The 14,083-nt window shown below is 37.0% G+C and overlaps 1 protein-coding gene across 1 annotated transcript; it reads left to right on the plus strand.

The window, feature by feature from the left end:
• Positions 1-2,266: 2,266 nt before the first annotated feature.
• On the plus strand, positions 2,267-3,208 carry LOC126494442 (putative vomeronasal receptor-like protein 4). Its single transcript, XM_050131808.1, has one exon. It carries the CDS (start codon positions 2,291-2,293, stop codon positions 3,206-3,208), a length of 918 nt encoding a protein of 305 aa, XP_049987765.1. The 5' UTR covers positions 2,267-2,290.
• Positions 3,209-14,083: the final 10,875 nt, after the last annotated feature.

The following is a 14,083-nucleotide window of genomic DNA, read 5'->3' on the forward strand; positions in this document are numbered from 1 at the left end:
CCACCACTGCCTGGCATTAGATAAAGATTTTTTTAAGAGCAAACATAATATATATATATATATATATATCTATATACATCTATGTCTTTTGTCATATTTTGTTGGCATATTATGGGGATGTTATAGCGTGGTATCATCTACTGACTTCTGAATCATTTCTATAAATATATGCATGCACTTATATGTGGAATACAAAAGTGAACTTCAAAATAGAGTTAGCCACTCTTTCTTACAAGAAAGAGTTTTCTAGTTCTCTATTACAGAGTTGATTTTAAAGTAACAAATTATGCTAATTTGATAAAAATCATAAAGGTAACCAGGTTAAATAACAAACAAAAGCACCAAAGCTAAGACAATTTGTTGAAATTATAAAAACCGTCTCTGTGATGGTGACATATGATAACACTGGGACCCTTGATCTCCACTGCGTGGGGAGGAATCTATTAAAACAGATTCTAAACCAGGATCACTACGTGGTCATCTTTGTCACAATGTGTTGAAAGCAGTGTTTGTCTTAGTGTCACACGCTCTCTCTTATAGGGGGCTCCTGGCTCCACATCTTCAGATGAGAGTATTTACCTGTGTAAACTACAGATATCAGGATAGCACAATGGGACCATGGTCAAGATGGGGTTGATCATGGGTAGCAAAGGACAGAAGAATAACAGAGTACAAGTGATCTTATCAGAGAAAAAGGAAAGAGTGGGCTTCTTACCATGGAAGGAGGGAAGTTCATATAGAAGGAGGTGGGAGGAAGGTACACGGGAGTAGCAGGAGACCATTGATCTGATAGGGAAAATGGGAAAATGGTGTTTCTTAGTTAAAGAGGAGGATATAAATACAGAAGATGGAATAGGTAGGAAAGTAACAAGGAATGGATTAAAAACCTGTAGGAATCATACTATTCCCACCACTGTCCTGCTCTGAAAAAAAAATAACATTTGTCTTGATAGCTGAGTGTTTGTTCTGCAAACCACAAGTAGAGTTCACACAAGTTTTCAATGGGATGAGAAGTAAACCGGGAGACATCTAGGAGCATTTATAACAATAATTGTTACACAATTAATAGGGTGTGGAAAGTGCATTAATGACCTCCAACTGTTCATTGTCTTTAATTCCAGATTCTGGGGTGGTGAGTTCATTGAAAAATAAATTAAATAAATGAATAGAGAGACATCCCACTGATTAAAATAATGGGATTATCATGAATTATCAGCTCCTATTCCATCAGAATCATCAATGAAAATATGGATAGTTTAAATTTGAGGTTATTAAAATTATGGAATATAAAATGACTCACCTCACTCTTTTGGATTTCTTTTGTTATTTCCCTCAGAGCAATGTAATTTTTAATCAGTTGTACAAATATGATTATTCTCCTGTATTCTCATCACTGCCGTTTTCAGCATTAACTATAAAATGAGGCGATGTAAGTCAAATCAGGAGGATTCAATTTCTAAGGCATGAGGTCTAGGTGCAATACAGGCACATAAAATGTGCATTCTGTGTCGGATGTGGCTGAAAATGCTGTATAGCCAGGAGATATACTGAGACAATATAGAAACATAGGCCATGTCTAATGTGGAACTCCAAAAATTAAATAGATGGGTTAATCAAGAATAAATAGGCAAAACAGAATGATGATATAAACATACTGACCAGTGAAACAAAAGTTTGGTAAATACTAATTATGATGTGGGAGTGATTTCTTATTAATAAAGAAACTGCCTCGGCCCTCATAGGACAGAAAATTAGGTAGGTGGAGTAGACAGAAGAGAATTCTGGGAAAAAGAAGCTGAGTAAGAGTCGCCATGATGCTCCCACTCCAGACAGACGCAGGTTAAGATCCTCTCTGGTAAGCCAGCTCGTGGGCTACACAGAATATTAGAAATGGGTTAGAACAATATGTAAGAGCTAGCCAATAAGAAGCTGGAACTAGCCGGGCCAGGCAGTGTTTGAAAGAATACAGTTTCCGTGTAATTATTTCGGGCATAACCTAGCCATGCGGGCGGCGGGGTGCTGGGGACGCAGCCCCGCCGCTCCTATTTCAACATAATTATTTTTTTTCAGATATTTAAAATAGGTCTCCACAATCATCTGTATTGGGATCTGGTGCCCTCTTGAGGAGGCTACCTGGTCAGTCGTCCTCATCAACTTAGACCATGAAATCCAATATGGACAAGGTCAACAGAACCACAACATATGGGCTGCTCAAGCATGCTTCAGCATTGCCAGGGTATAAAATCCTTTTTTTAATTTCCTGTTCTTAAGGTAAATACACTTTCTACATATGTCCTCATTTAGGATTGTCCTTAATTTCCAAGCTGGACTTGGAGTCCTGGCCAATACGATTCTTCTTGTTTTCTATACTTTCATAATTCTGTGTCACAGACCTAAGCCCACAGACTTGATCTCCTGTCAACTGAGCTTCATCCACATAGTGCTGCTCCTCACTGGAGTGGATGTTTGGCTTTGGGACATGTGTGATGCACTAAATACTGACAATGACTTCAAATGTAAGACATCTTTTTACATAAGCAGGGTGATGAGAAGCCTCTCCATCTGCACCACCTGCCTCCTGAGTGTGTTCCAGGCGGTCACAATCAGTCCCAGTACCTCGTTCTTGGCAAGATTTAAATATAAACTAAAAAAGTACATGATTTATGTTTTCTTATTTATTTGGTCTTTCAACTTGTCATTCACTAGTTACCGAATAATCTATTCTAGTGCTTCTACCAATGTGAGTGAGACCAAACAGATGCAGGTCACTAAATTCTGTTCACTCTTCTTCATGAACTACATCATCAAGGCACTTATTTTAACAGTGATAATGTCCAGAGATGTATTTCTTGTAGGACTTATGCTGGCCACTAGTGCATACATGGTGATCATCTTGTTCAGACATCAAAGGCAACACAAGCATCTTCACAGCCTCAGCCACCTGAGAGCATCCCCTGAGAAAAGGGCCACACAGACCATCTTGCTGCTGGTGGTTTGCTTTGTGGTCATGTACTGGGTGGACTTCATCATCTCATTCACTGCAGTCCATTTATGGATGTATGACCCAGTCATGCTGAGTGTTCAGAAGTTTGTGATGAATGTCTATCCCACAATTACTCCTTTGATACAAATCAGTTCTGATAACAGAATAATTAATATTCTGAAACACATGCAGTCTTTGTGCCTCCATATTTTCAAAAAGAGATAATTTTTCTCATTTTTAATAAAATAATTTATTTATTCTTTTTATATTTAGGAGTATTGTGTCAGCATGTATGTATGTGTGAATTCCTGGTGCCCACAAAGTCAGAAGCTGCCATTGTCCCTGACCCCTGAGCTGGAAATACAGACAGATGTTTGTGAGGCTTCCTTCTGGTGCAGCCACAACTAATTTTTCCAAAAACCCATTCTTCTTAAACTCTGCAATAGTTCAAGTAGCAAATCAAGATTTTTAATAATTTAAATAAATTTGTAGTATTATATATACATGGACATTCTTGTGACATTTTTGCTGCCAAGTGCTACTGATTTTTTAAGTTCATTGTATACAATAAGTTGAAATTTCCACATAAGTTCTCTTAGTCTCTCCACTTTATATCATAAATGTTCCCTGATGCTGAGGTTACTCAAAGAAAGTTGCTTGCTGATGCTGACATTTTATGTTTTCCTTTTGAGGGGAATTTAATCTACACTCAGCCACCAAAAATTGTTTAAACGTCCTATTGCAACTTTAATACTCTTTCCTAAGTGTATTTTCTCGGGATACACAAATTCCTGTGAATTTAAATTTTCCCTTTTTACCACAGTTATTTAATGTATCTTATATGAAAATTCCATGTGTATGTACTTGTACTTCATCAATACTGACATATTATTAGTAAAACAAAATTGTTTATATATGATGTACAATGTGTTTTTGTGTACATGTGTATTCATGTGTGTGTGCACAGATGAAGGATGTGTGTGCATGTGTACTTTGAGGAAATGAAACAATGTATGCTGTTTTTCTTCAGAGGCCACTCAACTTGGTTTTGATAGTGTCTCTCAGTGACCTGGAGAATGCCAAATAGGACAAGATCTTTTCCAAGGTATTTCCCTATCTCTGGCTCTCCAGCTCGGGATTACAAGTGTGCAACACAATACTCCATTTAGTTTTTTCTCTTATTGATAATAAAAAAACTCATTTTATTCTTACAGTATATTCTCAATAGAGTTTCTCCTTCCTGTCAGTTAGTTCCAAGAAACCTGAGCTTTGGCAGTGAAGGAAACCATAGAAAACAGAGGGCAGGTGAAGATGCCATTGAATGAGGGGCCATATCACAGCCCCAGAAAGCAGCAGAACTTGGCAGCTTTGGTCACATGGTTCTGGCTTTAGATGAAGGTTAGAAGAAAGAGGTTATGGAATCTCTCTCTGTGACTAAGGAAAGCTGCTGAGGCCAGGCACAGGCGTCACTGCATGGAGGCCTAGAGAGGCCATTGTGTGAAGCTGTGAAAGTCAAACCTGGGTTGCCTCAGAGATCCCAGGCTGTTGGAGATGCCAGAGCCATATGATACCTGCTGAGGAAAGCTGCTAACAGGGAGTGGAACCAGCCCAAGTGAGAGAAGTGTGGTATGGTTTTGATCTTAGCCATTCTGACCATTCTGGTGCAAGATGATAGCTTAGAGTCATTTTGATTTGCCTTTCCCTGATGATTAAGTATGCTGAGCAATTTCTTAAATGTCTTTAGACCTTTTAAGACTTTTCTATTAAGAACTGAACAGAGAATTCTCAACAGAAGAAGTTCAAATGGCCAAAAGACACTTAAGGTCATGCTCAACTTCCTTAACGATCAGGGAAATGCAAATCAAAACAACTTTGAGATACCATCTTACACCTGTCAGAATGGCTAAAATCAAAAACAGCAATGATACCCTTTGCTGGAGAGCTTGTGGAGTAAGGGGTACACTCATCCATTGCTGGTGGGAATGCAAACTTGCAAACTTGTGCAACCACTTGGGAAATCAGTGTGGCGATTTCTCAGGAAATTTGGGATCAACCTACCCCAAGACCCAGCAATACCACTCTTGGGAATATACCCAAGAGATGCCCTATCATATGACAAAAGCATTTGTTCAACTATGTACATAGCAGCATTATTTGTAATAGCCAGAACTTGGAAGCAGCCTAGATGCCCCTCAATGGAAGAATGAATGAAGAAAGTGTGGAATATATGCATATTAGAGTACCACTCAGCGGTAAAAAAACAATGACATCTTGGATTTTGCATGAAAATGAATGGAAATAGAAAACACTATAATGAGTGAGGTAAGCCAGACCCAAAAAATGAACATGGGATGTACTCACTCATATTTGGTTTCTAGCCATAAATAAAGGACATTGAGCCTATAATTCATGAACCTAGAGAAGCTAAATAAGAAGGTGAACCCAAAGAAAAACATATAGTTATCCTCCTGGATATTAACCTTCATCTGGCGATGGACTGAGATAGAGACAGAGACCTACATTGGAGCACCGGACTGCGCCTCCATGGTCCAAATGAGGAGCAGAACGAGGGAGAGCATGAGCAAGGAAGTCAGGACCTTTAGGGGTGCATCCACACCCTGAGACAATGGGACTGATCTATTGGGAACTCACCACGGCCAGCTGGTCTGGTTCTAAAAAAGCATGGGATAAAGCCGGACTCTCTGAACATTGCAGACAATGAAGGCTGCTGAGAATCCAAGAACAAGGGCACTGGGTTTTGATCCTTCTGCATGTACTGGCTTTGTGGGAGCCTAGGCTGTTTGGGTGCTCACCTTCCTAGACCTGGATGGAGTGGGGAGGACCTTGGATTTCCCATAGGGCAGGGAACCCTGACTGCTCTCCGGGCTGGAGAGGGAAGGGAAGCGGAACGGGGGAGGGTTACAGAAATGGGAGGCGGAGGCAGAAATTTTTAATAAAAAATAAATAAAAAAGAATTCTCTGTTTAGATCTGTACCCCATTTTTAACTTGATTATTTTGTACTTTGATGTCTAGTTTCTTGATTTATTTATATACTTTGGAGATCAGCCCTCTGTCAGATGTGGGGTTGGTGAAGATCTTTTCCCATTTGTAGGCTGTTGTTTTTGTCTTATTTATGGTATCCTTTTCCTTAAAGAAGATTTTCAATTTTAGGAGGTCCTATTTATTGATTGTTGCTCTTAGTGTCTATGCAGCTGGTATTATATTTAGAAAGTGATCTCCTGTGCCAATGCATTCAAGGCTAACTATACTTCCTGTTCTATTAGGGTCAGTATACTTGGATTTATGTTGAGGTCTTTAATCACTTGGACTTGAGTTTTGTACATGGTGATAGACATGGGCATATTTGCAATGTTCTACATGATGACATACAGTTATGCCAGCAGCATTGTTGAAGATGCTTTCTTTTCCCATTGTGTAGTTTTAGCTTCTTTTTCAAAAATCACGTATCCATAGGTGTTTGGTTTAATTTCAGGGTCTTCAAATTGTTTCCATTGGTCCAGTTGTATTCTGTTTTTTTTTTTTTTTTTTTTTTTTTTTTTTTTTTTTTTTTTTTTTTTTTTTTTTTTTTTTTTTTTTTTAGTTATTTGTTTTTAAACTATGGCTCTATAAAGAGCTTGATGTTAGGGATGGTGATGTCTCTGGAAGATCCTTTATAATACAGTATTGTTTTAGCTGTCCTGTATTTTTTATTTTTCTATATGGAGTGGAGTATTGTTTTTTTTTGAGTTCTGTGTATGATTGTTTGGGATTTTGATGGGGAATGCATTGAACCTGTAGATTGCTTTTGGTAAGGTTGTCATTTTTATTATTTTAATCCTGCCTATAGAAGAGCATGGGAGACATTTCTATTTTCTGATATTTTCTTCAACTTCTTTCTTCAAAGTCTTAACGTTCTTGTCATTTTGGTTTTCACTTGTTTTGTTAGAGCCACTTCCCAATATTTCATATTAATTGTGGCTATTGTATAGGGCAATGTTCTCTGAATCCTTTTCTACCTGTTTATCATTTGTATACAGGAGGGCTACTGTTTTTTTTTTTTTTAGTTAATTTTGTATCCTGCTATATTACTGAAGGTATTTATCAGCTGCAGGAATCCCCGTTACAATTCTTGGAGACACTTATGTATGCTATCATTTCATTTGCAAGTAGCATAACTTTGACTTCTTTCTTTCCAATTTGCATCCCATTTATCTCCTTTTGTAGTCTTATTGCTCTAGCTAGAACTTTAGGTATTGTTTTGAGTAAATGTGGAAAGATTGGAAAATTTTGTCTTGCTCCAGATTTCAGTAAAATTGCTTTGAGTTTCTCCTCATTTAATTTGATTTTGACTGCTTGTTTGATGTAAACTGTCCTTGTTAAGTTTTGATCTGTTCCTTGTAACCCCTATATCGCCAATGTTTTTATCATAAAGGGGTATTGGATTTTGTCAAAGACCTTTTCAGCATCTAATGAGATGATTGTGTAATTTTTTTCTTTTAGTTTAGTTGCATGGTGGATTACATTGACAGATTTTCTATGTTGAATCATACCTGCATCTCTGGGATAAAGCCTACTTAATCATGCTTAATGATTTTTTGATGTGTTTTTGGGTTACATTCATTAGTATTTTATTGAATATTTTTGCACCAATGTCCATGGGGGAGACTGGACTGCAATTCTATTTCTTTGTTGTATATTTGCATGGTTTGAGTATCAGGGTAACTGTAGCCTCATAAAAGGAGAGTGGCAATGCTCCTTGTGATTCTATTGTTTTGAACAATTTGAAGACTATTAGCTCTTCTTTGAAATTCTGGTGGAATTCTACACACAGTTCACCTCTTCCTCTCCTACCATTCTCTTTCCCACACCACTCTTCTACCTGCCCCCACCCCCCTGCACTCCTCTTCCATCTCCATTGAAACAGTGTAAGGACTCACATGGCAGTCAAGGAGGCATGGCAAATCAATTTGAGGCAGGACTGTGTTCCTCCCCTTTGCACCAAGGCTGAGCAGGGTATCTCACCATAGGTAATAGGTTCAAACTGCCAGTTCATGCACCAGGGGCAGGTTCTGGTTCCACTACTAGGGGCCCCCAAAACAGATCAACCTACACAGCTGTCACCCTCATGCATGGGCCTAAGTTTCTCCCATGTAGGCTCCCTTGAAGTTGGTCTAGAGTCCATGACCTTCTACAAACTCAAGACAGCTGTCTCTCTGGGGTTTCACATCATGATCTTATGCCACCCCCTTGCTCATATAGTCCCTTCTCCTCTTCAGCTGTATTTCTGGAGCTTGGCGCAGTGTTTGAAGATCTCTGCATCTGCTATAGATGATCTTTTTGATGTGTTCTTGGATGATGTTTGCAAGTATTTTGTTGAGTAGTTTTGCATTAATGTTCATAAATGAAATTGGTCTGTAATTCTGTTTCTTTTCTGAATCTTTTGTTATTTGGGGAGCAGGATAATTATGGCCTTGTATAAAGAATTTTGCAATGTTGCTTTTTTTCTATGTTATGGAAATTTTTAAGAGTATTGATATTAGCTGTTTTTTGAAAATCTGGTAGAATTCTGTGTTAAAGCCATGTGACCATGGACATTTTTTTTTTTGGTTAGGACCCTTATTATGAATGTTTCTATTTCTTTAGTTGTTATTGGTCTATTTAATTTTTTTCTGATCTTGATTTAATTTTAGCAAGTTATATCTATCAATAAATTTGTCCATTTGTTTTAGATTGTTCAATTTTGTAGAATACATCTTTTTGAAGTATGCCCTAGTGATTCTTTCTCTTTTCTAAAAGTCTGTTGTTGTTATGTCCCTCCTTCATTACTGATTTTCTTGATTTGGAGATTTTCTTTCTTCCTTTTAGTTAGTTTGGATATTGGGGACCATCCTCAACAAAAAAACTACTTGCCAGGTTAAGGATGTGGGAATTAGAAATACAAGTAAAGAGTACGAAGATGAAAAATCATAAAACAGAAATCATAGAATAGTACCTGCAGGGAGTTCCAGTAAATAAAGAAATTGTTAAGTTTATTTTCAAATGGCTTAAAATAACCCAACCCCAAATGGTAGGAATAAGATAAAAAAAACTGCATTTACATGATACAGGGAAGTAACCAAACCAGTTTAAAGTTGTGGACTGTATTAATAAGTAAACATTCTGTTGCTAGTACAAAACAAGTAACACTCACACCCAAGACCAAAACATTCACTAGACAACCCACTCCCTAGGTGGAATTAAATGTTAATCACCTTAAGGGAACTGAAACTTTCTTGGATCCTTAGACTTTTATTTGGAGTAGAAACATATCTACTTCTTTATACATGAAGCACAAGGTCTAGATATTAGCCACAACTTTTGAAAATAACCTTGAAAAAGCAGAACTCTCTGATCTAAATCTAGGTGGTAACTTTGTTTGAGGTAGAAACACAATCACCTTGAAGGAGTAGTGTTAAGTACCAACTTTGGTCAAGGTTGAAATAGGCTCACATTTTTGAGCCTCCACATTTGGATAAAGGTTTATAAGGTTGTTGATTTTCTCAAAGATCCAAGTGTTTATTCATTAATTCTTTGTATTGTTCTCTTTGTTTCTATTTGGCAGACATTTTCAGAGGTGGAGTCTGGGTTGTTGACCTCCCAGGGAAGGGAGCTTTAAAATGGAACTTTCCATCCAACATTCTAATGTGGATGTCAGGTGACTGGGGTGAAGCCTCCAACTAAACACTATATTGACTTTCTTTCTTAAGATTTCTTTTTTAAATTGTTTTTATTGAGCTATACATTTTTCCCAGCTCCCTTCCCTTCCTCCTCCCTCCTCTTTTTGCCTCTCCTGTGATCCCCACATTCCCAATTAATTCAGGAGATCTTGGCTTTTCCCCCTTTCTATTTTGATCCATATATATCTCTCTTATGGTCTTCTTTGTTGTCCATATTCTTTGAGGTTGTGGATTGTAAGCTGGTTTTTCTTTGCTTTATGTCTAAAAACCACTAATGAGTGACATATGATATTTGTTTCTGTGTCTGAATTACCTCACTCAATATTTTTTCTAGATTCATCCATTTGTCTGCAAATTTTAAGATGTCATTATTTTTTAACACTGAGTAGCACTCCATTGTATAAATGTACCACATTTTCTTTATCCATTCTTCAGTTGAGGAACATTTAGGTTGTTTTCAGGTTCTGGCTGTTACAAGAAATGCTGCTATGAACATAGTTGGGCACATGTCCTTGAGGTATGAATGAGATTCCTTCAGCTAGTATTGGCATAAAAACAAACAGGAGGACCAAAGGAATCAAATCAAAGAACTGATTTTTCAATCCACATGCCTATGAACAGCTGATTTTTGACAAAGAAGCTAAAAATATAAAATGTGAAAAAAGAAAGAATTTTCAACAAATAGTGCTGGCATAACTGGATGTCAGCATATAAAAGAATACAAATAGATCCATATCTATTACTATGCACTAAAGTCAAGTCCAAATGGATGAAAGACCTCAACATAAAACTAACCACAATGAATTTCATAGAAGAGAAAGTAGGAAGTACTCTTGAACACATTAGCACAGGAGACAACTTCCTAAATATAATCACTGGAGCACAGACACTGATAGCAACAATGAATAAATGGAACCTTCTGAAACTGAAAAGCTTCTATAAGCAAAATAGCATCAACAAGACAAAATGGCAGCCTACACAATGTGAAAAGATATTTACCAACCTCACATCAGATAGAGGACTGATCTTAAAATACACAAAATACTCAAGAAACTTAACATCCAAAGAACAAATATTCCAATAAAAAATGGGTACAGACATAAACAGAGAACTCTCAACAGAAGAATCTCAAATGGTTGAAAGACACCTAAGAAAATGCTCTACATACATAGGCATCAGAGAAATACAAATCAAAACAATTCTGAGATTCCATCTTACACCTGTCAGAATTGCCAAGATCAAAAACACTGATGACAGTTTTAGCTGGAGAGGATGTGAAGTAATGGTAGCATTCCTCCATTGCTCATGGGAGTGGAAACCTGTATAGCCATTGAAAATCAGTATGGCAATTTCTCAGAAAATTAGGAAACATTCTCTCTGAAGACCCAGCAAAATACCTATTTGGGTTATATACCCAAAGGAAGTGATGATGACATTGAAGATAGTCATTTATCTGACCACAGGGCAAAGCTAATTCAGGCACCCTCTAAACAATTGTTTAGCCTCTTAGCTCGGATTATACTTATGACTTCCTGAAAAATCCTCCAGGACCAGGTTTCTTGCTAGCCCCATAATAGTTCTCTCAATCAATATATCTGTTTTCTTACTCTCATTCTCTGTCCTTACACCAACTTGATCATCCCAATACCTCAAGTTATCCCCCCCCCTAGTTCTTCCCTCCTTCTCTCCTTCGACCGCCCCTTCTCCCTCACTTCCGTGTTCTCAATTTTATCAGTATATCTTGCCTATTTCCCCTTCCCATGGGTATCCATGTATGTTTCCCTTAGGATTCTGCTTGATACCTAGCTTCTTGGGGTCATGGACTATAGCTTTGTTATCCTTTGTCTTATGTCTAATATCCACTTATGAGTGAGTACACACCCTGCTCATCTTTCCGAATCTGGTTTATCTCACTTAGGATGTTCTTTTTTCCTAGTTCCTTACATTTGCATGCAAATTTCAAGATGTCATTGTTTTTTACTGCTGAATAGTACTCCATTGTATAAATATACCATATTTTCATTATCCCTTCTTCAGTTGAGGGCTATCTAGGATGTTTCCTGGTTCTGGCTATTACAAATAATGCTGCTATGAACATAGTTAGCAAAAGTTCTTATAGTGATTCACCGTCCTTGGGGAATGCCCAAAAAGTGGTATTCCCATGTCTCAAGGTAGGTTGTTTCTCAATTTTCTGAGAAACTGCCATACTGATTTCCAATGTGGCTGTACAATTTTGCCCCCCAACCAACAATAGAGGAGTGTTCCATTTAATCTGAATCTCCTCTAGCATAAGTTGTAACTGGTGCTTTTGATATTAGCCATTGTGACTGGTTCAAGATAGTATCTGAGTCATCTTGATTTGCACTTTCCTGATGCCCAAGGATGTTGAACATCCTGTTAAGTGTCTTTCTACCATTTGATAGTCTTCTGTTGAAAATTCTGTTTATATCTGTACCCCATTTTCAATTGGTTTATTTGGTATTGTGATGTCAATTTTCTAGAGTTCTTTACATATTTTGGAAATCAGTCCCCTGTTTGATGTGGGGTTGGTGAAGATCTTTTCACCATCAGTAGGCTGCCTTTTTCTCATTGACTTTGTCCTTTGCTTTAGAGAAATATCTCAGTTTCACAAAGTCCCATTTATTTATTGTTGCTCTCAGTGTTTGAGTTACTGGTGTATATTTAGGAAGTGGTCTCCAGTGCCTAACAATTCAAGGCTACTCTTCACTTTCTTTTTTAGAAGGTTCAGTGTGGCTGGAGTTATATTGAGGTCTTTGATCCGTTTAGACTTGAGTTTTGTGCATGGGGCTAGATATGGATCTATTTGCACTCTTCTATATGCTGACATCCTTTTATTCCAGCACCATTTGTTAAAGATGCTTTCTTTTTCCCAGTGTATAATTTTGGCTTCTTTATCAAAAATCAGGTGCTCATAGGTTTGTGGCTTAATAACCACATCTTTGATATGACTCCATTGGTCCACATGTCTGTTTTTTTTATGCCAATACAAAACTGTTTTCATTACTGTAGTTCTATAATGGGGCTTGATGGCAGGAATGATGATGAAGTTTCTTTATTGTACAGAATTATTTAGGCTTTCTTGTTTTTTTTTTCCATATGAATTTAAGTATTGTTCTTTCAAGGACTGTGAAGAATTGCATTTGGGATTTTGATGGGAATTATATTGAATCTGTAGATTGCTTTTGGTATGATTGGCATTTTTATTATGTTAATCCTACCTATCCAAGAGTATGGGAGATCTTTCTATTTTCTGATATCTTCTACAATTTCTTTCTTTAATGACTTAAAGTTCTTGTTGTTCAGGTCTTTCAGTTCTTTGATTAGTGTTACCCCAATATATTTATGTTATTTTTGGCTATTTTGAATGGTGATGTTTCTCTGTTTTCTTTTTTAGACCCATTATCATTAGTGTATATGAGGGTTACTGATTTTTTGAGTTGATCTTGTATTGTGCCACATTACTGAAGGCATTTATCAGCTGTAGGAGTTCCTTCCTCAAATTTTTGGGGTCACTTATGTATACTAGTATATCATCTGCAAATAAGAAATGTTTGACTTCTTTCCTAATGTATCCACTTGATCTCCTTTGTTATCTTATTGCTCTAGTTAGAACTTTGAGGACTATGTTGAATAGATAGGCAGAGAGTAGACAGCCTTGTCTTGTTCCTGATTTTAGTAGAATCACTTCTTGTTTCTCCAGTTAATTTGATCTTGGCTGTTGGCTTGATGTATATTGCTTATATTATGGTTAGATACATTCCTTGTTTTATGATCTCTCCAAGATCTTTATCATAAAGGGGTGTTGGATTTTGTCAAATGCTTTTTCAACATTTTATGATCTTATCTTTTAGTTTATTTATATTATGGTTTACATTGATAGACGTTCGTATGTTGAACCATCCCTAAACTTCTGGGATGAATCTGACTTGGTTATGGTGGATGATTTTTTTATGTGTTCTTGGAATTTGGTTTGCCAGTATTTTATTAATTTTGGATCAATGAGGGAGATTTTTCTGTAATTCTTGTTCTTGTTTGAGTCTTTGTGTAGCTTCAGTATGTGAGTAATTATAGTCTCATAACGAGTTTGGCAATGTTCTGTTTCTATTGTGTGGAGCAATTTGAGGAGTATAGGTATTAGCTCTTCTTTGAATTTCTGATATTATTCTGTACTGAAACCATGGGGTTGTTGGTTTTTCTTTTGGTTTGGAGATTTTTGATGACTGGTACTATTTCCTTACAGGTTATAGGTCTATTTAAGTTTTTCATTGGTCAGTGTGTCTATATCATCATTCAGTTTTATCTACTTATTCTTGATTAATCTATCTCTTCAATTTTTGAAGTTTAACCTTATATCCTTGATAT

This window comes from Alexandromys fortis, unplaced genomic scaffold (assembly GCF_014885135.2).
Source record: "Alexandromys fortis isolate MF-2015 unplaced genomic scaffold, M_Fortis_MF-2015_v1.1 scaffold_343, whole genome shotgun sequence".
NCBI classification, from domain to species: Eukaryota; Metazoa; Chordata; class Mammalia; order Rodentia; family Cricetidae; genus Alexandromys; species Alexandromys fortis.

What these genes read in the sequence shown, in the direction of transcription:
- LOC126494442 (XM_050131808.1), top strand. Translation starts at nt 2,291, where the DNA reads ATGTCCTCATTTAGGATTGTCCTTAATTTCCAAGCTGGACTTGGAGTC.